Source organism: Rhipicephalus sanguineus, chromosome 6 (genome assembly GCF_013339695.2).
Source record: "Rhipicephalus sanguineus isolate Rsan-2018 chromosome 6, BIME_Rsan_1.4, whole genome shotgun sequence".
NCBI classification, from domain to species: domain Eukaryota; kingdom Metazoa; phylum Arthropoda; class Arachnida; order Ixodida; family Ixodidae; genus Rhipicephalus; species Rhipicephalus sanguineus.
Window position 1 is genome coordinate 165,937,239 of NC_051181.1, and position 26,290 is coordinate 165,963,528.

The 26,290-nt window shown below is 44.7% G+C and overlaps 1 protein-coding gene across 1 annotated transcript; it reads right to left on the bottom strand.

Moving 5' to 3' along the window:
- Positions 1-1,518: 1,518 nt before the first annotated feature.
- On the bottom strand, positions 1,519-25,950 carry LOC119396999 (tRNA-uridine aminocarboxypropyltransferase 1). The gene is made up of 5 exons (XM_037664412.2): positions 25,636-25,950; positions 22,419-22,556; positions 19,801-19,949; positions 2,092-2,138; positions 1,519-1,777 (listed from the first exon to the last, which is right to left on the bottom strand). The coding sequence occupies exons 1-5, from the start codon at positions 25,843-25,845 to the stop codon at positions 1,521-1,523; spliced, it is 801 nt and encodes a 266-aa protein (XP_037520340.1). The 5' UTR covers positions 25,846-25,950; the 3' UTR covers positions 1,519-1,520.
- Positions 25,951-26,290: the final 340 nt, after the last annotated feature.

Below are 26,290 nucleotides of genomic sequence, written 5' to 3' on the forward strand. Positions count from 1 at the left end.
CCTAATGCAAACCGAGAACATAGCATGTGCAACAGTATCCCTCTTGAAGACACTGACAACTGATTTTTTTCAACCCAGTTTTTGACGATGCAACGAAAGTAGTGGTTAAACCAGCAGTGGTTGATTCCAAAAGTGCGTGGATATTTTGTAACAAGGATTTTTCAATCTGAGAAGCAACAAAAAAGGTACAAGTGCCTTTTCCTGCAACGTGGAGAATTGATAGAAATTCCAATAGCCCTCTTCGCAAACTGTTCATTATGCTCGACATTCTGCTTTCACAGAAGAGAATGCAACTGTGGTTAACCACCATAATTTTGACATTTTCAACCGTTTTTGAATATAAGAAGCCGGTAGAATAAGTTTTACAAATGGTCATCGTCCCATGAAATCCTTTTACCGCCTCGCAGGCCATGTGCTCTGGTAGTTTTCCAACTTGTGTACAGGTCCCGCTAGTCCCTAAGCTAACTTTCATGCTGCCCATCAGCTCCGCGATTACACTCAAACCTCATTAGATAATAGTTGCATGTGACTTGAAAATAAGTTCGTTATATCCAAGAATTTTTAATAAGCATGCTTTATACTGTTCTTCATTTACTTTGTTATAAGCGATAAATAATTACATCAAGGTTTGAGTTGGCTCCGGCAACGAGCTGATCGCGGAGGCCACGGCTTATCGTTCGTGAGCATCGGATCATATGTCAAGCGAACGTGGTGCCACTGTTCTGCTCACTACAAATGAAGGGTATCAGTACATTTTAGGCTGGAAAAGATAACATTAAAAAAGTGTACTGTATTTCAACACTGATCAGAGACCATTAACCACGTGCACCAGCAAGAGGTCACGTGATTGCCATCACACGCATTTTTTACCACGTGAGGCACCAAAAGTGACTTTAGTGAAGAAATAAAAATATAAATCTACATCTAATGAGAAAAACAGGGCTCATTTTAGCCAATATGATATACTATCTTTCCATTTAGTTCTGAGCAGTTGTCTGTCTATTTTGGGCCGTGCAGAGCCTCCCCGTGCGCTTTTCGCACGACAGAAAATGGCCAGCGCATTTCCTCTCGGCTTGAGCCGTAACCATCAGCTAACCTTGCACACTGAACATACAACTTTCGGTGCAGTGTCATTGCCCTTGATACATGGTGACACCGGTGGCAAAGTTGTGCCTGGGGTACAATTACTATCACAATAAAAGAAAAGTACAGTAGATTTCTTTTTGTCAAACTCGGGTAACAATTTGTGGTGTATATATTGAAACTTATGGGGCCCTCAATACATAAAGTATGCCACCAATGCATTTCTTGTAGCCCTGACCACCTGCAGTGGTTTGCTGACAGACCATTTGGTACATGTTACCTTGAAGGAAAAAAACCGTGCAAAGACTGGGCACAAGAACTGTGCTCATGTTGTGTGATTCTCTTGTGTCCAGTCAATGCATTGCTTTTGCCTTTAGTGTAACCAGCCCAGATGGTTTCAGACCCAAAGTCATGTCCTTAAAGAGTTCCATTGGCGTTTATTTCTCTGGATGAACCGACATCCCTGGGTCTGGAACAGCATTACTCGCCTGGCGATAGCGCGAGCTTATCTTGGCATAGAAGAACTTGAAGAAGAAGAGCAGGTCGTCCACATGTCCTGTGCAGCCCTGCAGAGCCAGCAGTCGGGTCATGGCCAGATGAACAGCTTCAGCCGTGGCCAGCCAGCCTGACGGCTTGCCCCGCTGAGGGCGCCAGAACGCTGAATGGCCACCTTCCAGCACTGCACATGGCAGGCCTGCAAAACCATGACTTCCGAGTAGGTGAAAGCCATCTAGTATATACCCAAAGTACCGTTTCGTTAGGGCTCAGAAAACCAAGACTTGGTTCAACAAGGAAAGCACAAAGTTTTTTTGTTTTTGTTTATCGGTTACAAACATTACCTCCATTTGATGCCTTCTGCATGAAAGGAACTGTATGCTGCACCCTGACTCGCAAGCAAAGTAACCTTGCCAGCAAAAACAACACAAGACTCTCCAATGCCTAGTACTAATCATCAATGCTCCAGCAGTCTTGAAGAGCAATTAACACACAGTCCGTTGCAGGGTTTACCTTTAATCTTGGCGTCCAGATAGATTCGCTTGGTTTGCTTCCACGTGCTTAGGCGGAGACAGGAAGGAAGCGTGCAAGAAAAGCATGGGAGATCATTAGAGCAGCACCACTAATCAAGTAGTTCTCCCAAGTTTTCACTAATTTGAATGTTGAATGAAGAGAATGGAGGTACGACTTTTTGCATGCCCACGGTGTTAGAACAGGTTTGGGTAAAATGACGCTCTGCATCTACCACAAAGCATAGGCGCTAAAAACAGAGATGCACTTTCCTTTTTATCCGACAGGCTACACTAGGTGTCACAAGGCCCTCACTTCAGCCGCTTCAACAGTGGCCGCGCTGCTTGCAAAGCTGCATTCGCGACAACTCTTTTTTCTTTGTGCTGTGGTTGTCTTCAATAAAATCAGCATTTTGGGCAAGTTGGTAATCCACTACTTCAGTACGACTGCTCAACAAAAAAGACACGGACAACGGAGAAGAAGACACACCCAGTGAATACTTTCAACTAAATTTATTGTGCCACAGAGTCTGTTTATATATATTAATGCAGTATAGACTATTGTACTAGACTTGTATTGACTTGACTACTGTGTAGACTTGTATCCTGTGGCAGGACGCAGCTGATTCGTAAGTCACCGAGACGATGGTAAAAGTGGGTGATAAGCGCATTAGTTCATCTTCACTCGCTCTCACTGACAAAGAGCTTGTCTTCTTGGCGGCGGCATCTTCTAACACTTAACTGTTGTTTTATTCAATGTACATGCATGCGTATTCTACACTGCATCAATACATAAACAGGTTCAGTGGCACAATAAATTTAGAAAGTATGCGGACGGTGTGTTTTCTTCTCTGTTGTACATGTCTTTTTTTGTTGTGAGTTGTACTGAAGTTGTCTTTAATCAGAGCAACTACATACATCACTCTTATTTGGGAGCAAGAATGCAACGGCAAGAAAATCCAAAGAGGGTAGCCAACAGATGGAAACACATATACTTAAATATAGGTTGCATGAACAGAAATAATGCGCTTACAGGCACAACACAAATTTAAAAAATATTCACACACCGCTCTGCAGTGCCTCGGCCACTGGCCTCGGCCTCCTTGACTGAGGATACGGAAACTAAATAAAATAAATTAACAGAACCACAACTTCAACCGAGCAAAACAACAAGCATGTTACTGTTCCTCACGTGAGATTACATACACGGAGTCATACATCATATCCGAATAACTATGCCCCCAGAAATAAAGTTGGCATGCGGCAATTTGCAACTGCTAAAAGCACTAGGTGGCATCATTTCGATATCGTTAAAGGACAAGGCATTCAACCACCAATTAGTTTTGATTCTCAACCCATTCAAAACACATAGACCTCATTAGGTCACTTATTTTTGTTATTTTTTACAGCTCGAACAACCATTTTCTCACTCTATAGCCCAGCATGTCATACGGTTAAAACTCGATTTAACGAAATTGAGGAGAGCTGCGAATTATTTCGTTAAATCGGGAACTTCGTTAAATCAAATGAGGCATTGCGCGGTCACTTAATTCGGTACATTCGATTATATGGTGTAGCGGCATCCGGAGAGCTACCATGGTATCATATTTGTGTAGCATAAATGTGCTTAAAATGAAATTGCGGCCTTCAGAAACGACCGACACCTCTAGGGTGTATGAAGCAACAAAAATTGTTACCTCAACAATAAAGGCCCCACAGGGGATAACAAACTTATTTCCCAGCAAAGAAGTCTTTGCTTGCTTGCGTTTTGTAAGCAACGGATTTATCGTAAGTCTTAAGCGCGTCTTCCATCCCCTCGCGTGTTCCAGCAAACTGCTACACCAAATCACTGCCTGCGCCATCTGGTAAACGCAACCCAAAATTATTCGTTTTCATGCCGCACAGTTTAAATTGCACGAAGGTGCTCTGCGATGTTGCCGCTGGCTCGCAATCAATAGCTTTTGAGGCGTTCTCTAGAAAACAGACCAAAAATGATCAATTTTCCATCCCATTTTTTGAAAAGAGGTTCGTTAAATCGGGACAGATCAGGAAACTTGTTTCGTTATTTCAAGTTAGTCAAAGCATTGGACCCTATGGCCGTCTGAGGGAGAATCGGGGTATCTCCGTTAAATCGGCCCTTTCGTCAAACTAGGTTTAACGGCTAATTTCAACTGTTAATTAGGTTTAATGGTTCATGGTCAATTAGGTTTAACGGTTAAAGATTAAGTAGGTTAACTTAGGTTAGTTAGGTTTCGTTAAACCAAGTTTTAACTGTATTGCCTACATCTTTTCACGCTTATATACGCATAGCAGTTTTTAACGACCAATTTTATCAGCACATTCTTACAGCACCTTTCTCGCTTCAAACCTGCAAGAAATCCCTAACCCCATTTTTTCCCCTTCATCTTGTAGGAATGTGAAGGACAACGGCGGTGGTGGATGGAAGAAAATGCGGCCGCTTTGGCAGCACCTAGTGCCCCTTCTCTTGTGTCCTTTTCAGCTTCACAACAGCCCCTGCAGTGGCGTTCTGGCTATTTACTGCAGTTGAGTCGCTGGGAGGTTAACATCCATTTAAAGATGCCATGGCTGACTGCGTCTCATTCTGACTGTATCTCATGTTATTCTTTACAGAAGATGCATTACTTTTGTCCCAGTTGAAGGAGGCCCGTCCTCTTTGTCCCCAGACCCTGCACTTGAGTGCCACCTTCCCAGTTAAAGGGTTACCACGGTGCTTTGAAGCATCCCATTGAACACTTTCGTGACCATGGAAAAATCGGTTGGTTTTGGCTAGTCCAGGAAATATTTTTTCGTGCCACAGAAGATAATTGATGCTAAAGTGTAGGGTATCAAATGATTGAGGAAGCATTGGTCTTTCCAACAGTATTAATTCCGGACAACGGATTTATTTCGAATACAATAAAAAATTATCAAAAAAGAAAAAGCATCAAAAAGAAAAAAAAGATTCATAAAAACATCAATGCTACTCTGCAAAGGGTAAACATTAAAAAAAATCGAAATACTATACATTTCGAACGCAAAGCCCTCGTAGAATAATAGTGGAAATATAAACTCCGTAAGTACAAATATTATTTACATAAATACAAGAATATAGGCACTAGTGCCTGTCATGCCACCGCGCGATGCAGTGTCTCGACGCGGTGAAACAAAGGCTGCCTGCACATGTTTCAGAAAAAACAAATTTTTTTTCTGTTCAACTTTCCTAGCATAGTTTGCAGTTCTGGTATTTTTCAATTTTCCTGTGTATTCGTTGAAATGAACAGTGTAGCCTGTTGCAAATCTGCAAAAATCCATAATTGTACCCTCATTTGACCTCTTTCTCCCTCATATACGGCCAAATAGCATACCGACCTTCAGATTTCACCATTTTCTCATCCACTGAAAGGTTCCGAAGGGGTTAAAAATAGCGTAGAAGAATCGTTCATGTGTTGCAATAGAGAAGACACATGGTGAAGCTTCTCATGGGATGCGACGGTCGTCTTCTTCAGATAAGAGACACTCAAGAAGCCTTGAACCTTTTCCGTGGCATCACTGACGGTGGACGAAGGCCTGGAAATATGTGCCGTCGACACCAACACCAATGCAAGCGCGGGACTTCAACGATTACCATGTACACATGGAGTGAGACGGACTTGCTCATCTTCTCTTCAGTAACCTCCCTCCACGGATCTGTCCTTCTCACTGCATGTTGGCTGTATCTCTCTGATGACTTCTGCGATGAAAAACAACACGAAGATGCCGCCGCGCAGCACACCGGAGCGTTGGGTCAAAGTCAACTCCGCGCAGTCTTCGCGGAGAGAACTGCGCTCTTTCCGCAGCCGGCGCCAAATGCTCCCGCCTGAATGAAGTTAACACCTTGCAGATAAGAGCTGTTGTTTTTAGTACACACCGGATACGTTTACATCGACGCGTGGCAGCGTTAAAACTACCCGAGGAGAAGATGAAACTTACTGGCGGATAGCTGCTGATGTTCCGGGGAGGTTTGACGCACTTTCGCTGTCCGTACTGAAGCCTGGCGAATTGAAGTCGTCTTCCATGTCTGTGCTGCTAACATCATCCAGAGATTCCCGCTCGGATTAATCGGAAGCCGTCGAAATTCACCGTTTCTGTGGAGCACGCGCGAGCGACGTCAACGCGAAGTCTGAAACAACGAGCGCTCACCTACCCGACTGCGAACGAGCTTTAAAAATCTCCCCGCGGTGGAAAAAAGAAACTTGCAAACAAAACTGATGAAAAACATGTTATTTTACCCTTTGTATTGCATTAGCTGTCCAGAACCGCTCAGAGTGCCAAAACTTGAACTTGAAGTCATCGATATCATACTATCGATGGGAATAGGTGCGGTCACGAAAGTGTTAAACGCCACCATATCTTCTTTTCTAGTCCAACAGCCATCCTATTTGTCATCTGTTCTCTGTCTCATAGAGGTACCCAACCACCTAAAGTTAACGAAGCTGACCACAAATATAGTACATCGTGTTGACCTTGCGAGGACAAATAAAGAATAAATTCAACATGCGCAATGCAACCACAGATATACGGGTGTAAACAGAATGCGGGCACAATAGCCAAGGCCACGGTGTTGCCAAGGCCGAAGGTGGTGTTAATGAGCTTTTTGATGCCGCATGCCGAACCGTCATGCACAAAACATTTCCAAGTGTATAACTTATGTGCATGATATTACACAACTACACAATCCTCACAGGGACTTGCGACTGCATTGAACACACTCAAGAAGCAAATCTTAAAAGCACCAGGGCTGCTCCAGGTATAGCCAGGCAGCCACCATTTCGGCAGGATTTTTCTTCCTTCCAATCGCTCCACCTATTCCAACACCGTAGGCTGCTCTTATCACAGTATTCTAAACAGAGAACTTTTTATTTACAAGCAGATAAGTTTGCAATCTTACTACTCTGTAAGGGAAAGAATAACCAAATAACAAAAAACAGATTTCATAATTGGCTCTATGAGCATGCAATGCAATCCTCATTTAGTGATAACCTAACAATTAAGGCAAAAGAAAGCACGGCCTGCTAAAGCGAAACTTAATATGAAAACAATTATTCCTGCACTATTAAATCACCCTTTCACAATAACAAAAGCACCACTCTTGCCATGAGAAGACAAGCGAGAAAATGTGCACGAACAAAATGTATGTGGCAACTCCACATCACACCAACTTGCTGTGATGTCACAGATTTTGACGGCGTCTATCGGGTCTACATAGTTCTCAACTGGTAAAAATTAAGTTCATCATCTTCTACGAGGGCCATAAACTTAACATACCCAATTACACGAAATTTTATGGTGCCAATGTTGCCAAAATACAAAAGAAAGTCACAGTTTCGCTGCAAAGGCGAAGCAATGAATGTGACAGCAACTGGAATGTCATACGAAGAAAGGCAAGCAGCTCACTCCTTTAGCAAACACGGCCACTGTAGCATGCGAAGTGACCTTTGTGCAGTCTATGGCTTCCATGCTGGCTTTCATTAAGATGAAAGCGCAACACGGAGGAAGCTACGAGCCATCTTTTGAGCCCACCCTAAAGAGATAAGCGCACAAGCACAGGCGACCACACCCTGTAGGTCAAAGTACGAAGCTGGAGGTTGGTAGCCCCCCTCTGGCAAAAGACGGGCAGGGTGACACCTAGAGTGACCTAGAATAGGGGGAGTGTCCAAAGCGCCGCGCGAATACATGGGAGGAGCGAGGGCCTTTTGCGGTGAACTCCCACGCCGCGGCGCTGCCGTGCCGGACCCGTGGACTTTCTCCGCGGCGGAAGCCGCGCCAAAGCGGCGAGTGTCTGCTACGCTCCTGATATTTTGGCCGCTATTAGGCAAAACTGCGGAAATTAGGGCAATATTTAATACTGCGTCACTGCAACATAATACTGCAGCGACTCAGTGCACAGGGAACACGTTTGGGCATTGTGAAACGGGAATTTTATATATTTCCTTTCAGCTGGTTTGTCACTGCAATGGCCTACACTTACGCGGCTGCTTGAGGAACGCATTCTGCGCGCACTTCATCATGAGAGAAGGCGCTTAATGTAGTTTCGTGTGGAACGTAAATGTGCTGCAGATGAGAATAGCTGGAGATCGCGAAGATAACCAGGAGAATACGTAGCAGAAATGCACGTAGTAAATGGCTACCTCATGCTGACGCGTTTGCACCCTTCATATCCTTTCTTTTTTTCGCGCGTTCGATTTGTTTTACAAGGCTGCTCTGCTGTTTGAAGCGTTTTCGTGCGAAGGCGAATGTGTCCGTCGGCGTGGCCGCGGCACCAAAGTAAAAAAAATTACTAGCCTAACTCTCGCGTCTCATTAACTTTGCATGCACGAAAATCGGCATGGTCATCACATGACGTCACGTTGAATGACTTCAGGATGACGTCATAGTGATGTCACAAATTTGGTCGATCTGTGACGTCGTCACGTGATGATTTTGTGCATCATTGGTGTTGGCGGTGCAGGACGTCGATGGTCAATTTTCGTGTTTGGAGGCATCTAAGGCTTTTGCCTTAAAAAAACAAGACAAACCAAAGTAAATGAAACGATAGCAGTGCAACACCATGTATGCTTCACTTCATGTTACCAACGATCACCTGAAAACAAACGTGATTCTTAGTTCAGAGCAGCTGATTACACGCGTCTGCGGGACACAAGAGGCTTGCTTTACCCGTCTGGTCCTCTCTTTATATTTTTTAAAGAGATGACCAGACACGTAGTTTCAGTACTCCGGGGCTTCAGTAGGAAATCGTGGTGGACGCTATACTGAGCTCATCAGGAAAAAGCGGGAAATTGCGGTCGGGTGCCTTGTTGATGCGCAGTCGATTGCCACGAAAACAATTGTATTTTATGTAACTAGTACTCGTCCACATCTTTTTCTAAAGTCTCTGAACCGCGCAAACGCTAACCGCCGCGAACTGTGAAAATATCTGAAGTTGAGAATTAGTTGTTTGAAACTGTTTTCATTTCGTATGGTGAAGGGTTGAAGCAATGCACGCATCTCGCTCAAATGTTTCATACTGACGTTCAGCGATCCCTGTAGATAGAAACAAGAGCGACGCATGAGTGACCACAGCTCACTCTGAAACATCTAGACATAAGAGATCTCTGAAAAATGTTCTGAAGTGATTGAAATATTACACTTTCACGTTTGTAAATTTCCTACCATGTTCTTGTTCAGGCAGCTATTTAACTTGCACGGCAAGAATGAGGGTATTTGTAACTTTATTTCATGATATCTGCATATTTTAAAAGCATTTTTATATTACGCCTTTTATGCAAAAACTTGTGGAATAAGGTTAGTTTACCAGGCATTGCTTTTTTTTCAAATTTTTGCACACGGTGAGCCTTGTACGCTACCTCAGAAGCAAAAATAAGCCAAGAGCATTGCAGTCATATGGCCGCCCATACTCTTTCTTTTGTTTACCTCACGTGTTCCCGGTGTCCTGTGCCCCCAATAAAGTGCTAGTGGAGGCTAACAAACTCGAATAAAGCGCTGCGCATATGGCGAGCAAACCACTGGCGACCATGGGTAAAAACTCGTAGTGTGAAGCGGTCACTGCATGCGCCTAAGTATTTCAGCTGACTGCGCGTGTAATTTACCTTTTTTTATTACTCTTAATTCTTGCATGCGTGATGCTATTGCCCGTGCAAATAAGTTATTTTCTTTCTTGTGTGTGTTCGCTTTGCTCATTTTTACGCATGCATCAACGCTTTCGAACTTTATCACTTGAACCAGGCCACGCTGATGCTGCTTGACACATGATTCTCTGCATTCTGCTGTTGCCCCAGCACTAACACAACGCCTGAAGGTGGATAAGCTCCATTCCGCACCGCATTATTAAAGTTAAGTAGACTTCAAGTGCCCTGTGTGAAAACTCAGCGCAAAAAACTACAGCGCGTAGCAGACGCCCCTCGCTTTCCGCGCGCTTCCCGAGTGCGGAAAGCCCACGGGTCCGGCGCAGCAGCGGCGCGGCGCGGCAGTTCACCGCAAAAGGCCCGCGCGGGAGCCGGCGCTTTGGACACTCCCCCTATTCTAGGGCACTCTAGTGACACCCTAAGTGCACTCCTGAGCCCTCTGCGCCATCTGTGCGGGTGACCGTGAACAAACACACTTCGGCCACGCTGAAGCACCTCACAGTTGTGCCTACCACCAATGGGAAATGGTGCACATAAATAGCCCATGCTGTAAAACGTATGTGTTGTGGCCGAGGGATTGAATGCGTGGAGCGAGGGGTCGCAGGTTCGAATCCCCAGTTGCACGCTTCAGAAAAAAAATTTTTCTGGACTATTTTTTTTGTGGGTTTTATATATAGAGTCAAGCTCGCACATATCAAACTCGCTAAAAAATGGTAATTGGTTTGATATTTATCATGTAATTCGATATACCGTAAAATCCCAGGCAAGCGCCCCCTTCCCCTTTTTGGGAGATTTGAAATATGCACCAATGACCGAGCAAGTGCCTCCCCTTTCTCTTCCCCTATTTTTTTTTTTCCAACCTGTTTTCCGCTACAGAATCCTGCAGCAGTGGTGGTTCCCAGGCACCAAAGTTCTGAGAGTCTTGAGATATGTGCACAATTTCTAGGTAGTACTTTTAGTCTGGTGCCTCGAGGTTGAATTCTGAGTCGTCACAAATTGTCAGAACATTTGAAGAACGTCTTTCCCCCCTTGTAATAACACATGAAACTTCACACGAGGATTCCCTCTGGTTCAGTAAAAACAGTAAATGCCTGCTTATTAAATACTAATGCATTTCATTAGAAGCACAGGTGTGCATTCTTCATAGAGGCTCTTTCGCTGCCATCTTTAACTTCGATCCGCCACCAAGCAAGGGCCTCCACCTCAGAACCTTGTCCGATTAGCTTTCACTGGGGAGGGGGCTTGCTCGGTATCTTACAGTAAATATTTTTTAGAATTTACCATCCGTTCGCTGCGAATTTTGGTATGCAAGTAGTTTTCACTGCACTGCTTGACGACAATTTAAGGAAGGCGGCTTATAACTTGCAGGGATTTTTTTTTCTGCACTTTGTAGTTGTACGTAGCTTGTATTTGGTTTCTAGGTGCAGAGTGTAGGCGAGAAAATACGGTACGTATTGATGTAAACACCGACTCAACATCTTAATGTGCAGCTGTGCATGCTCGTCGGGCACCAGCAACTTCTAGTCTGCCTTGGCCGTAATGTTGGCGTTGTTTTTCATATCAGACTCGGTGTGCTTCTTGGGATGCTGTAAGTAGCGGCGACGTCAGACTTCTTTTCTCCACGTTTGACTGCGTTGATTATCGCCAGCTTCGCAGAAAGCCAGTTTCTTCCGTGTTAGGGTGGCCATTGCGTTAACAGAGGGAGCCGAGAAGTGAATGGCGAGCCCGCAAGACTGCTGCGACCAGGAATCATGGGAGAAAGCGTGCGATGGCAAGCGGTGGTTTACACTCGCCCTCCTAATCACACCGCTCACTCTCCCAAATGCATGCGGGACAGTCCCCTTCCGTGAAAAAGAAAGCCAAGTTCTTGCAAGGGAAAGCCAACTTCTTGGAGTGTATCACACTGCCCGATGTTCGATATATCATGTGTACCAGGTATTTTTGTTCCATGTTGTTTTGTTATGACTTACTTTAGTGGCCGATAAAACACTGGTCTTTTGTTAATGGAGATTAACTGAGTTTAATAAGCATTGGGGTACAAGAATAGGTGTAGCCACATGGAGGTAGGAATGTAGAGCGGAGTGTTCAGAGACAAAACTTGATACTCCAGCTTGGAGTTCATAGAGGAGGAGGAAATCAGCGGAGAATTCCGAAGGAGCGTGCGGCTTGCGCGACACGCGATGCTTGCGCCATCTCTGGATCCTTCTTGTAACAGATGTAGCCGCAAATTTTCCTATACATTGACGTTAAAATATTGCTGTGTTCGAAAATAGTTCGATATGAAGGATAATTCAGTTTACCAGAGTTCGATATAGTCGGATTTCACTGTATACAGGGTGCTTTTTTTTTTTGAGACAATACAGATTTTTTTATTAAAATGCTATGACAGTCAGGCCCTTGTCATCTTTGCAAACGAACTCAACACCAATGCAGAAAAACTTTGCAGCACCTGGAGCTACGTTCAAATTACTAATTAACGAACACTCATTAATTAACTTTTTAATTAATAATTTTAGGGCCATTGCTCATATGGAAGAGTTGTAGGGTGTGACAATTTATGACATGCCCATTTTTCTTAAATCGCAAAAAAAACGCATGTAATTTGTTATATAATTGCAGAACTTCAAGGCGATTATAATTCAAGAATATGCTCTGGAACAACGGCTAGTCGCCCCAAATGGGCCGCTATGCGTTTGGTGTGGAGTGCTTGCAGTAAGTTTCTTGGCTAAACTCACTGCACAGAACTCGTTCACTTGTCTGCAAGAAGTAGCGCCGCAGTGGCTGCCGCCTAGTTTTGAGCTGTACAGTGAAAGAAAAAATGGGAATTGCGGTTTTCTTGGGTACAGTGCGAAAGAAACAGATGAGCACTACACACCAAATGCAAAGAATAGGTGGCCCATTTGGGTATTTTAGATGACTAACCGTTTTTCCAGACCATATTCTGCTACGACGCGTCTTTTTTTCAAAAATCGTCACATGAGCTTCTGGTCTGACGTAAGAGGGCTGATGAATTTCCTGTACACCTGGTGTGCTCAGTTTCGGTTTCGCCTAGATCAGGTCCTCAAGTTTCGATGATTATGTCACATTACGTGCGTTCTTGTGATTTTTTAAAAATGGGCATGTCACATCCCACAACTCTTCCCTTTCGGCCGTGCCGTCGTCAATGGATGACACCACACAAAATTCCCCTAGCACTTCGGAAACGAAACAAAAAGTGTTAGTTCTTTGGGGAATATTTCTTCAAGGATCCCCACTGCGATCGACGCTGCCATTGTGGCATTTTTTTTTTCGAAGCTGGGAGCCACAATGAAGAAGAAACTTGACCGAAGTCACAGGTGACGGTGAAGCGGCTAAAAGCACCGTATTTTTGTAAACATATTTCGGTGTGCACCTCAATTTGTGCACTGCGATTTTCGGATATTGCATGAAATGTCAGTCCGCAGGTACAGGCTTGAAAGAAAACCAAGAATAAAGAAGTCGCTGTTGTCCTTTCACAGCCAGTGAGCACCGATGACCTCATTTGACGCCCTGTCTGTAAATCCATAAATACTTGCACCAGAGGCTCAATTTTTTTGTTTGTGGCCTTCTGAGGTCCTAACTATTAGGAAAACGCGCAGAAAAAATTCTGTGACCAAATGAAAAATTCCAGGGCTGAAAAAGTTTTCAAACAGCAATTTATTGATCTAAACTGATTCACTGTTTCACTTTAGTGTTCCTTAAATGTGCCCAGAAAGCAGAGAACTGCAACAAAGAGAGGCAGTAGTCGAGCATAAAATCAGAGTGCATCTGGCATCAGCAGCACATTCCACTGGTACTCGTTCCCAAGTGGTAAAAGATGGCAGCATTAAAGGCCTGCTGCACACTTGGTAATGCACGAAGTTATAACAGCTGCAGTATGGGCAGTCGATTAGAGTAGTCAGCCCCCCCAATAGAGCTGGTCAGCGAACCATCTATATAGTATCCTATGAGCTAGCGTTGTTGGAAGGTCATCTTTCAAATAAGAATTGTGGGGTCTCAAGCGAGCCGCCCATGAAACAAACGAACACATGGACATTTATTAGCACCTTTTACACAACGGCGAGCCCGCCAGCCAGATCTTGCAAATAACACACTAGAATGCCAATTCAACACACAATGACAACACAGCACACGCAACATACCACGAATGTGGCACCACCAAAGTTTGACACACAACGGAAGCCTGCAGGAACGAGCCGCGGAAGCACCCCCACGGACCTCCTCACGAGCAATGCCAATCCCCAAAGAGAGCGATTGCTCTTCCTCGTGCGCCCGTATAACTGCGCTGACAGGGTGGCGCCCCCACAAGAACTGCGCCATCCCTCGCACGGCTGTGGCCACACTAGCTACGTCACAGGATGTGCGGGCGCCATGAGGCGAAAACGACATTACAGGGGGTGCAAGCACTCATCCAATATTCATTATTTGTAACTCACCTAGACCTTGTAAACATTTGTAAGACTGTGCGTTATCACATTGTTTGGTTGAATTCTCTCACCCTGGCTGTCTGCGTGCCACTTTTCATGCAGAATTCTAGATGCCTGTCTTCCCCAATCGACTTTTGATTCACTTGGGTCATTCATGTTCTCACGGCTGAATTTTATGAAAGACATGTGTGCAGACCACTTATAACGTAACCGCATATAGTGCAGGACCGGTTATAATGCGGTCTTTTTCGACTCCCGTTTACCCTCCCATAGAACAGCATGTATACGCATACCGCTTATTGTGCAGTCCCCCAAGATGAAATACCGTTTATAATGCGGTTGCGGGAAAATATTTCAGACAAACGCGGTAGCGAGTGCGGTTCTCAAAAGAGGTACGCCGCTGGGGAGGGAGCGACGAGGTCGTTACGAAGGGCGAGGGCACGCACTGTGAACGAACGAGGGCCGGAGGGTGGTGGTAGTGGTTTGAAGAGGAAAAGGCGCCTAATTTCTGCAGCCCGGTCGGGAGCACGGCGCAGCGCCTGGCCGGAGGGAGGAAAAAGACCGCGGCAGCGCTGTGTGGGCTCGCCGAGTGGGGAAGGATGGTGGTTGCCTAGGCGACGGAGTAGCCTTTGCACCGGCGGCGGCAAGGCCGCAAGGCTCCGCGGCCGCTTGCTGGCAGCGCGTTCCGCGTGGAACGTACGATCGCGTCCTCATCAAGTGCGCTTTAAAGTAAGTTTCCTGTCGGGAAAAGCGTCGTCGTTATCACACTTGCTACACATATCGCGTTAGCTACCTTGTCCGCAAATTGAAAAGTTTTGCGGCTTCATGACGCGAGCTTTCGCCGTTGATCTCCCGGCCGCGAACACAAACTTCGTATCACGCGCGCTGTTCTTGGGTTAGTGCTTGAGTGCGATCTTTTCGACGTCCGATCTTCATGTTGTCTTGGACAAACTTCCCGCGACAACATGCTGAACCGCAGGCTAGGCCTAATCAGCGTTGGTTGCTTTTCGGTAGCGGTCGCGGGCGATAAAAGTTGCGGTTCGGTGCGGAATAAACGAAACTTTTTGCGATGGCTGCACTTGAAGGGAAGGGAATCATATCGCTAATGAAAACGAGGGCATGGTCGGCACATGCAACTCTCGAATGGTGGTTCCGGATTCGATTGCAATGTCTTGGACATCGCGTGCGCGCCCGTGAAATCGAACGATCGGTACCGCTCAGCACGTGAAATTTCGGGCGTGATTCGACATGGTTTCTGTGTAATGCGCATACCTCGAGGTGGCCTGAAACGTACTCGGCGAATTTCCGCGATGGCACTTTGTTTTGTTTGCTTTTTCCCCCGTGTTCATTTCGTTGGCAATGCGGGTCTTTGGCGGATAATTTTTGAACATTCCGAGATTTAAGTAGTTGTAAGCGCCCCGAATCGCATGTGTTGATAATCGGACACGCGAGGCTACATGCTCAACATGTTTTGCGCAAGTGCAGCCTTTGAAGAAGGTTGTTTTGGTTATAGTGCGGTACCGCTTATAGTGCGGATATTCGCGACTCCGGCGACTTACGTTATAAGCGGTCTATACTTACTATGGCTATTTTTAAAAAGGCATTTTAAAGAGGCTAATTTCCTTACCAGACTTCTTCCTGCCCTTGATAAAATGCTGTCGCCATAATATGGTGAGTTACTGTCTTGAGAAACATGTATCCGTGACTATCCACACACCGGTTTTCTTAGAGGTGATAATGACATTTGGTGTGCTGATACAGCGAATTTCTTCTTTTCAAGTGACGTTGGCTTCTTGTGAATGGTGACGGATCATGTTATAAAAGGCATGTTGTGGGAATAAACCTTGGCTGGTAGTTCAGCCCTGGTCCTGTGTGTACATGTTTCTTACAATTTTCAGCCTTTTTGTGCTGGTTCACCATGTGATGAGTAGTTTGGAGCCCACCCTCAAAATGCTCTCACCAAGCAACGCAGCTTCCATTAAGTAAGCTCCTGTGGGAGCTACATGGAGAAAGGTTTCACATCAGAAAGGGAAATGCATGCAAAAGAAGGGGCACCTATGAGTGGGCGCCCATTGCAGACGTGGACAGACAACACAAGCACAGACACAGCTATAGGCTATTTAAAAAATAATGCCAGGCCTGTGCGGAAAGCGCAGCACAGTCACAGCGAAAGCTCTAGAGCCCTTTATAAACTCTCTTGTGGCTACTAATACAAGTACACTAGCAACGCACCCACTATGCCACAAAGCATAATTTTTGTGAAGTTGCAAAGCACCCACCACATTATTCGTCATTCTGCAGAGAAGCGAGGTACCATCTGTAAAGCATTATGTGCACTTTGTTGATGCGACAGTTGATGCCGATGAAGAACTATGTCCGAGCCTTCTGTAATGGATTGGAAGCTTTAAACGACCCATTAGTTGCGTAATTCGCATTGTGTGACGCCTGGTCGTTATTTAACTGTCCCACCACGCTTCATAACATATGTTAACGTGAGAGAGAGAGAGAGAGGGAAAGAACTGCAATGAGACCCTGAGAAAATGGATCATGCGGGCCTTATGGGCTTCCTTGGCAGCGAATAGAAGTGCACTTGCGAGGAACCCACTACGCTATAAATCATCATAATTTTTGTGAAGCAGGGGAGCAGCCATTATGCAATTTTTCATCCTTCTGCGGAGAACCGTGGTACCCACTGAACACCTGTAAGCCATTATGTGCACTTAGTTGTGGCTGTGGCTGATGACAATGAAGAAATGTGGCAGAGCCCTTTGTGATGGGTTAGAAGCATTCAACAACACACTCGTTGCGCAATTCACGTTGTGTAACGCCTGGTTGTTATTTTACTATTCTACCACACTACATTACATATGTTAATGTGGTTCCTTCCCACACATGAAGCCTGTATAGGGTCTTTTTACAAAGCAGTTTCAAGCATCGGCATGGCCCTGAGGTAGAATACTGGGCTCCCGGGCCCAGGTTCGAACCTCGTTCCATCCTGGATAGTTTTTCTTATTTCATTTTTTTTTTCTTATTTCGCGCGATAGTGGTTACCGACACTGGCGGCGGTGGCGGCAGACAACTACGGCACCAAAAACGGCCCTTGTTATGATCTCATAACAGCTTTCACTGTAAAATTGGCCCAAAGAAATGAGACCGACAAGAGGCGTGCTGACACGTTGTGTCTGTCGCTCATCTCAGCCCATCTCTGACTACCTTTTCTTTACAGTACTGTGACTCATATCACCACTGGCTCCAGTGTTAGTGCTGCACTGCCTGAAACAATCCTTTATATATTTAGTAGGGGTGTGCGAATATTCGAAATTTCGAATATTTTTCGAATAGAGTTTGCTATTCGATTCGATTCGCACTGAAATTTTACTATTCGAACTATTCGAACTTCCCAAAGACAAATGCAGTCAACGTCCGGTTGAAAGTGACCCCTTCAGATTTTCAATATGCTTCACCTCATTACACTCTCGTTTTGCGGCAAAGCTGCCTTTCAAGCTCCGTTACGGTCGAACTTAGCCAAAAGACAAAGTCCGGTTGGAAATGGTCCCTAGATTTTCAATATGCTTCACCTCATCACACCCCCGTATTGCGGCAAAGCTGCCTTTCAAGCTCCGTTACGGTCGAACTTGGGCAAGAGACAGTCAACGTCTGATTGAAAGTGGTCCCTAGATTTTCAATATGCTTCACCTCATCACACCCCGTATTGCGGCAAAGCTGCCTTTCAAGCTCCGCTACGGTCGCAAATGTATTAACTCAAGAAAACGCTGGTTCCAACATGGAGATGAAAGATATGGCAGAGTTGGGGGCTCAATTAATGTTGTTTTGGACCTGAAATTTCGGCAGGAAGTCCGAAAAATCGGACGCCGAAGCTTTTTAGCATCCAAAATTTTAGATGTTCTTATATATCGACGTCTACGAGGCAGATTTGGAACTCCGGACTTGAAGGGAGCACACTTTTGTCCGCCACATCAGTTGGCCTTCCACAGCAGTTGAAGGAGGAGGAGAGGCTGAGGAAATGGCATCTCTGCCTATCACGTGTAAAGTGTTGTCGGCAACACTTTGGTTGCACCAAATCATGTACATAAATACAATTCGGCCTCTACATTGCCTCACTCTTGATAAGAAAGACAACTATGAAATATGACCCCACCAGCGCTTCATCAACCTAGCGGAAAGAAACACTTTCATGTTGCGATCTCACAAGAACATACTTAGGGATTCTCTGCAACTTTTTCTGTAATTTCACTTCGAATTATTCGAAAAATGTTTGAGAAATATTCGAAAATTATTCGAAATTATTCGATTCAATTCGCACTCAATCTTTATTATTCGAATTCGCTTCGCACCCAAAATTTTGCTATTCGCACAGCTCTAATATTTAGCAAACTGCCTGATTTGCCGCAGTTTAAAGGAGTCCTGGATACCACATGGTAAACACAACCAATAAAAGTAAATTTATGCGCCTTTGAGCAACCACTGTGACTTTTTTCTAGCTAGGCTCCCTTTACAGGGATTCACAAGCTTTCTAAGAAGACAGAAAAAAACTGGTACATATGCACAGGTCCGAGTTGCCAGTTCCGCTTATAACAGGCGGATTTGGGCTTCTTTTTTCGCCAAGTCACTTGTAGAATTTTACAGTCGATTGTCACGTTTTTTGTGGCTTATTTGCATTTTTCCAGCAAATATACCGCATTTACTCGAATCTAAGCCGATGTTTCTTTCGAAAAAACAATGTGCGAAAGTGCGGGGGGGGGGGGGTCGGCTTCGATTCGAGTACAATGATTAAGTTCTTTTTTTTCTGGCCTTGCGAATTTCGGGGGTCGGCTTAGAATCGGGGCCGGCCTAGATTCGAGTAAATACGGTAGTTATTTTAGTGAGCATCATGTTTACCCATAGTGTGTTTGTCGTTCACTAATAGCGCATTTGTTGATGTCTTTGTGTAGTTGAGTGTTGATGTCAAACATACGTTGAGGGACTCAACAAGTGACATTCATCATGCACTGGCAAATGTGCATTCAACCGAATGGAGGTCAGAGACAACTTTAAAAGTAAATATCTGCTTTCATTTATAGTTGCGCATATTTTCACTGTACAAAATAATTAAAGTGATTTTTTGAACTCCCCTTCGTATTTGAGTGACATTTTTTATTATAATTAAAAATATTTTCACGAATGGAAATATTCATCAAATTTCCGCTTCTTTTGGGCTTCCTCGCAAAACTTGCACCGCTTATTTTTTGTGCTTCTGTTGTGATGATTATTTGCTTGTTAACTCGGTAGCATCTGGAAACTCTGGCGCAGCTACAAGCACACAGCCAGTTTGCCATTATTCGCACATGCACCACACCTTTGAAATGATGGAAAAATAAGTACTAGTAAGACACAGGATAACTGGGAAGACACAGGAAACAAAAAGGATGATTCTTTTTCCTGATCTGACACAGAATCTGACATAGAAGCTTACATAATCATGCAACTAATGAGCAATTTGGGTAATTAATTTTCATTAACAAGGCAATCAGTGCTAACAGAAAAATTCAGCAGTAAATTGACAAAAAGAGCAACAGTGTAAAAAGTTTTGATGTCGGAGTAGAGTACCTGTCAATAAATAATAGTGTCTTCCAAGGAATGCTCACATGCTCCTTGGCACAGAGGACACAAGGGCCGGTTGTGTGGCCAGTCTGCACGGTCATTTCCCACAGCTTCTCCAAGGGGTGGGCATTCTCCCCAGGAAAGAGCAGCAGCACCTGTTTCACAAGAGGGCATCCTTTCTCACATCACTGCAGTTCCAGTGCAGGGGCACACCCTTGGGGGTGTGCACTCACAAATTTAAGGGGGCTGCAACAATGCCAAATACACTAACAGTGCAGCCATACAAGACCGTCAACTCGACTGTCATTTCTAAGTGTCTCGGGCGGTCGTAATATTGGGCTCTTGACCTCCAGTAACCTTCACTCAAGTTTCTTGGTTCAAATAGTTCCTTACCCTCGCTACTCACCACGACTGATGGGCCTTTCATAATAACTATAAGATGTTAGTTTTGCTCACATAAAATTTTTCTTTACGTTTACAGTTAAGAATGCTGGGCAAGAAACTTGTTTTTTCTCTTTGTAGACCACCTTGGCCCAGTTATGAGAACCACCAAGGAGCATGCATATAAAGCAAATATAAGTGGTAATTGAACACAATAATAACACTATTCCTGTCCTTAAACAACAGGTGCATTTGTTCATGAAAAAACATCGTATCGACCCGGTTTTTCATTAGGAAATTGAATAAGCGCAGCTGTTATTTTTAATTATTGTGCTCCTTTCAGTTTTTACTAAACTCAAAAAGAATACAATATAAAATTGATGTATGACAAAATGTGCAACCCATGAGGAATTCATGCTGAGCTAAACATTTTAGAAACATACATGCGCATACAACTCACACTTAGGCGCTCAGTTAACAAAATGGTTAAGGAGTATTGAAGATATTTTCGACCACTTCATAAAACAATTTCCCTAGGCCTCCAAACCCTATAAAAAGTTCTTCACAGCCAGTTTTGTTTCCCTGAAAAGTACTGTGTTATCATGACCTAAGAACTGGTCGGCATATTCCAGTTCATTCGTTGTAGGGGCCACTGCAGATGATCGAGTCAAAACATCTACTGCCATGTGAACACCTTCTGCATCACAATGACCGAGTAAGCAAAATGAAGAGTGGCTGTAGAAAGGCTGATGCACTAAGGCCACAACTGAAGTAACTCATCAAACCGAGAGACATTTAAGCCAAGGAAAGCACAGGGAACATTATTTTATGGCTTCTTTACAGTAGTGTAATGATCCTCCCTGAAAGTGAAATGAATTAAATTGAATTAAAAATAACCTCCTCCTTGGCTCAATTGTTGACATTATAGCCGCTCTGGGTGCCCAAGAGAAGATGACAGCACATACAAACTGGACCACAGTCACACCTTGTGAACGTACAACTGTGAAGAGTCCCTTCACGGCCTCATCAAACTCAGGTTCACACCCGCACCTATTAACAAAGGGTACATGTGTGTAAGCTTCGGTGTTCAGTGAAGCCTACTGTCAAGGCGCCCATCATACGTGCCCCAAGGTAAGGGACATACCCTCCTCTCCATCCTGAAGAGAGAGCAGTGCGTGGGAGAATTACAAAACACTGTGGCTCAGTGAGCTGTCAGTGATGTTGCATGACCGTGGCAATTATGAAAATTGCGGTCACCAACAGAGTAAAAAAATTAAAAATTAGTGCAGCTTGCACTAAGCAAGTAGAAGGCTGGGTCGGCACGTTTCAGCTTCTCTCTGTACAGAATGCCTGGGCGATCAATGAGCGCGTTCGTGATGATGATAATTTTCTATCTGTGACACAGGCAAACCACGGCCATAAGAGCTCTGCTGTAAAACTGTTCTTTTTAGTCAGTGACCATAATTTTCTTAATTGCAACATGCTAACAGACCAGATGAGCTTTCATCAAACATTTGAATATGTATGACTATAAGTTTGAACATGTGTCTTTCGTCCAATCGTGCGTGTGCATGTATTTTTTTCCATTCTATGATGCTTGATAACTTTCATGAAATTCGCACATGCGAGAAACTAAGTTCAAAAGGGTGCTAAGCCGGGCTAGTTGGTAAGCGTTCATAGTAAATTTACAGCACGAAAAAACGAGAGACAGAAGAAGAAAACAGCACTTGTCCTGTGTAGTTTTCTTCTTCTGTCTCTCGTTTTTTCGTGCTGTAAATTTACTGTGAGCGAGAAACTAATTGGCTCGCATTTTCTTGCATTGCTTCTCGAATAAAAAATTCATCTGAGAGTTCAGCACTGTGTTTTTGTGGTTCCTCTGTACCTTGTCCGTCTGTGGGTGCACAGCCATTCCAATATGTTATACACAGACATGAAAATTAGTTCATGATGCAACAGCATTGTTATATATTCACTGGGAAGTGCACATTATAGCAGTATAGATGCATAGTAGCTTGCAGAACATGGTTCAGCAATTTTTATAATATGAAAACTGATGAAATGTGGGAGGGGGGGAGGGGTGTACAATAGCACATCTGTGATTATTTTGACAAAATATTTTAAAGAAACAAGTATATTTAGCCAACTTTGTTATTTTGCCCCAAACACAAAACCAATGAGGAAAAAAAGAATGGTGGAAGATGGGTTAGAATGGAAGCACTTAGTTTATAACATAAAAAGCTCACATCATTGGGTTCACAAGCTGGTATGCTTGGAAACGTGTAGATCTTCACATGGTCAGGAGCAAGGACAGGTAGGTGAGCTGCAGTACTCTTGCCATCAACTTCACCAGCATGCTTCACAATGGCAATTTGTACGGGCAACTGGAAACCACAAGTGAAATGTCATAGCAGAAACGCATTGTTGAACAAATTATGTAAACTTAAACTGCACTTACAGAAGTAGACAGGTCAAACTACGTTTGTCCTGTCTACTTCTCCTCTTGCGTCTCGTTCCAAGTGCAGTCTAGGTTTACATATTATGCCTTACCAACAGGCCCCCAACACATGCTCTTTGGATTGCTTAACAAGTAGCACGAGAAACAACACTGGACAAGTGATGGGAACAAACAAAGCGCTCACACTCAGCCATTTTTTCATTGCGCACGCAGAAAGTACAATGCTCACAGATTAAAACGCAACATCAGAACTTTTAGCACGATGACTTTTATACGCAAATGTTCGATATAACCGGATCATGTTGCTACGTATCTGGCCGCTACAGTTAATGTTGACTATGGGCGTCGGCAGAATTTAGTCTTGCTTGGGGGCAACTGCTGGCGCCCCTTTTGCACTCTTCTGCCAACGCCCATGGCTCTGATGTAAGTGCTAGAGTCTAAATTATGCTGATATGACACAAACCGAAGATGGTGGAAATTAAAGTATGTGCCTTAGTTACCCCTAAATTGTCACTTTGCAATTCATGAGCACTGTGCCCACTGATAGTACCTCGCAGCTATCTCATAAAGCCCTGCAACACCTTTGGCAGCAATGAGCTGGCTGCCTGGAATGCCCTTCAGTGCATTTCATTACTCTCCGAGACAGTTCTTGACACCAGTTTGGCTTATGCGTCCTCATGCAACATCCTGGCTGCATTGCCAGCAACATGCGCACACTTGACTGTCTACTTTTTGACACACACTGGAGAAAAAAACAACTCTGATGCCTGCTATGATGAATATTCGATGCACAAATGTAATAACTGCAGTTTCTGACCACAAGGCTTCTTCTCTTAGCTCCTTTAAGTCATGCTAAAAACACAAAGCCACAGCAAATTGTCAAAGAAACTTGCCATTCAAAGTCTGAGCACCTGCGAATTGAAAGTGCTGCATATACATAACTTGCAACTGACGTCGGTTCCCGTCTACTGGTTTTCCGTCCGCCATCATCGAGCACCTACGTCTCAGTGACCGTGCCGTGTTTACATTCGTGCGGCAGATTGTTTGGCATAGTGCATGTGTTTTGATCGTTTGTCGTGTGCTCATGGCGAAGCAGAAACGTTTCGGGCATTGTCCTGTATACTTTGACGAACTTGTAGGACCAACACAAGCCAGATACGAAGAAAAAAATCGCCCTGTGCGACGACGTGGATCCTATGAGCTACCGGTTGGTGCACAAGCCGCTGCTGATGTAAGCCTGCTGCCGATGGCTACCAATGTCGACATTATATATTATCTGGTATTATCAACAAATTATGTTTCACTGGACCAAATGAAAGCTTGCCGTGCCTGCAGTGTTCGAGTCTATGGTGTCGCACGTAATGGGTGATACAACTTCGCACGAGTCACCTACAGCAGCACGCTTCACTGCCTGCAGTTTGCGGCGCTCAAACCATGCGAATTTCATCGCCGATGCTGCATACAACCATGGCCCAATAACATGTCTGGCGCCCAGTAGGGGTTCGTTTCATCGAAGAGCTTAGTGGGCCTCCCAAAAAGCAAGGCAGCCCAATTTTTTCAATTGCTCCCTCGTTTGAAGGTGCAGAGTTATGCAGCACATACTGCTGGCGGACATTTAACAGGTTCAGAATTTATCGTGTAGAAGTATCAGCAGTGGTTCGTTCATGCATGAACGGAACACACGAGTTCACGTAGAAGCTGCTTGTCACAATGGCTACAATAATACGAATCTAAAGGTTGCCCACATATTTTCGCGGCGCAACGAGGTTCCACTCTATTTGGTACAGCCATAACTAACCTTTTAAAAGAAATATACACTGCACAAATTATAAACCAGTCAGTCAATCCACCCGGCCTGCCACAAACGTTCTGTTGCCAGTTCCCTGATACAGAGAGCACATAGGATTTGCTACAGTGACACTGACCGTGCCTCTGACCTTTCCAAAGTGCGCAGTGAACTTTCTGACACCCTCTCAGCTTCATTCGTTCCGTAGAACGCCGCACACGCAACGTCGCCGCCACGCGAGCTGTGCTCGTGCAGCCATTCCCTATGTGCCAGGTGTTAGTGAAGCATCGGCACGGGTTCTACGAACGTTCGACGTACACGTCGCGCATGTTCCTGCCCGAAAACTTAAACACGAATTGGTGCACGTGAAGGACCCACTCAAGAAAGAAATGTTCCCAGGTGTCGTTTATAGGATCCCGTGTGCAGTCTGCGACTATGTTTATATCAGGGAGAGTGGTAACTTTGAGAGGCGTCTGAAAGACCACATGAATGACGTCAGAAAGAAGAATGTGGTATCTAACGCACTTGCGGAACACGTGGCTACATGTAATCACGACATTGACTGGGCCAAGGCAATCGTAATTGCAAAGGAAAGAAACTGGTGTTCACGTCAGTACCTGGAATCGCTTCTTATCCAGACTACGAAGAAAACGCTGAACAGAAATGATGGAAATCTGCCTCCAGCGTACGTCAGGTGTCTCGGCAGCGTTCTAAAACGGACATAAGCCCGCTTCGCTCGGCCACTTTACTGTGAACAAGGCTACCGCACGGTAGCCGAAACGTCATTTTTTAATGTTTATAAAACCTTTCAATTGGTCGGCGTTATTTCATTTCTTCTTCAAATTATAAACCAGTCTTGAGCCAAGTGGAAGGAACTGTTCACTCTTGCTTTTAATGCAGTATTGGTGGGTCGCTGTCTACTGGTAGTAGCACCATCACTGCATGTTGACAGGCGATGAAGGGAAGGTCATGGAAAATATCATAGTGCTCCATCCGAATCGCTACAATTCTGCACAATGCTGTTTCGCTCGCGTTGGGGACAAAAACAGCCTTGCCCCATGATTTAGAGCAAGCCGGCGAATACAGCAGAAGCTCGATCACGCGTTTTTGGAAAGAAAAAAAAAAAGAAAGGTACGAAAAACCGTACTATACAGGAAGGCATACGATCTACATCGAGCAGTTTCGCTAGATATCGCGAACAACGTATCCACACACGGACCTGTACGCGAGGAATTCTGTCTTGGATGCTGGTGAGCGCCGTAAGGCAAGTGTAGCAAAAGTACATGCGTGACTTGTGACACTTTGGACAGACGCCGCGCTCGGTTATGTCCTCCAGGAACTGCGAAGACGATATGTGCAGACGGGAAAATGGGTCTTCGTGTTCGAACAGGCAGCTTCGCGTTATGAGCGGTCGCCACTGGCGCGTCATGCCCTCCAGTTACTAATGCCGCAAAAGCCGCAACCAGCCGCAACCAACGTGGAGCATGAAAAGTACACTTGCTGCCGTTTCCGCTCACTTGCCGCTTACAAGTTTCACTTGCGAGTCGCGACTAGTCAGTGGACCAGACGACACAATAAACTCCCGCTTTATTCTGTGGACCAAATGACAAAAAAAAGTTCATTATTTGCTGTGGACTCTCCATGCCCACTCTAATCAAAGGCCACATTGTTCATTTTTTTGCATATTTACAGAGCTTAGTGGGCCTCCCAAAAAGCAAGGCAGCCCAATTTTCGGAATGAAAACGGGAGCACTTTTTTTTCCTGTTATGCGTAGTTGCCTGCAAAAAAAACGTTAATTGACACCTGTGTTTAATCTTTGAGACACTGCAGCTGGCAATGAGTTCTTTTCATCCCGAACATGTTTATAATGCTTG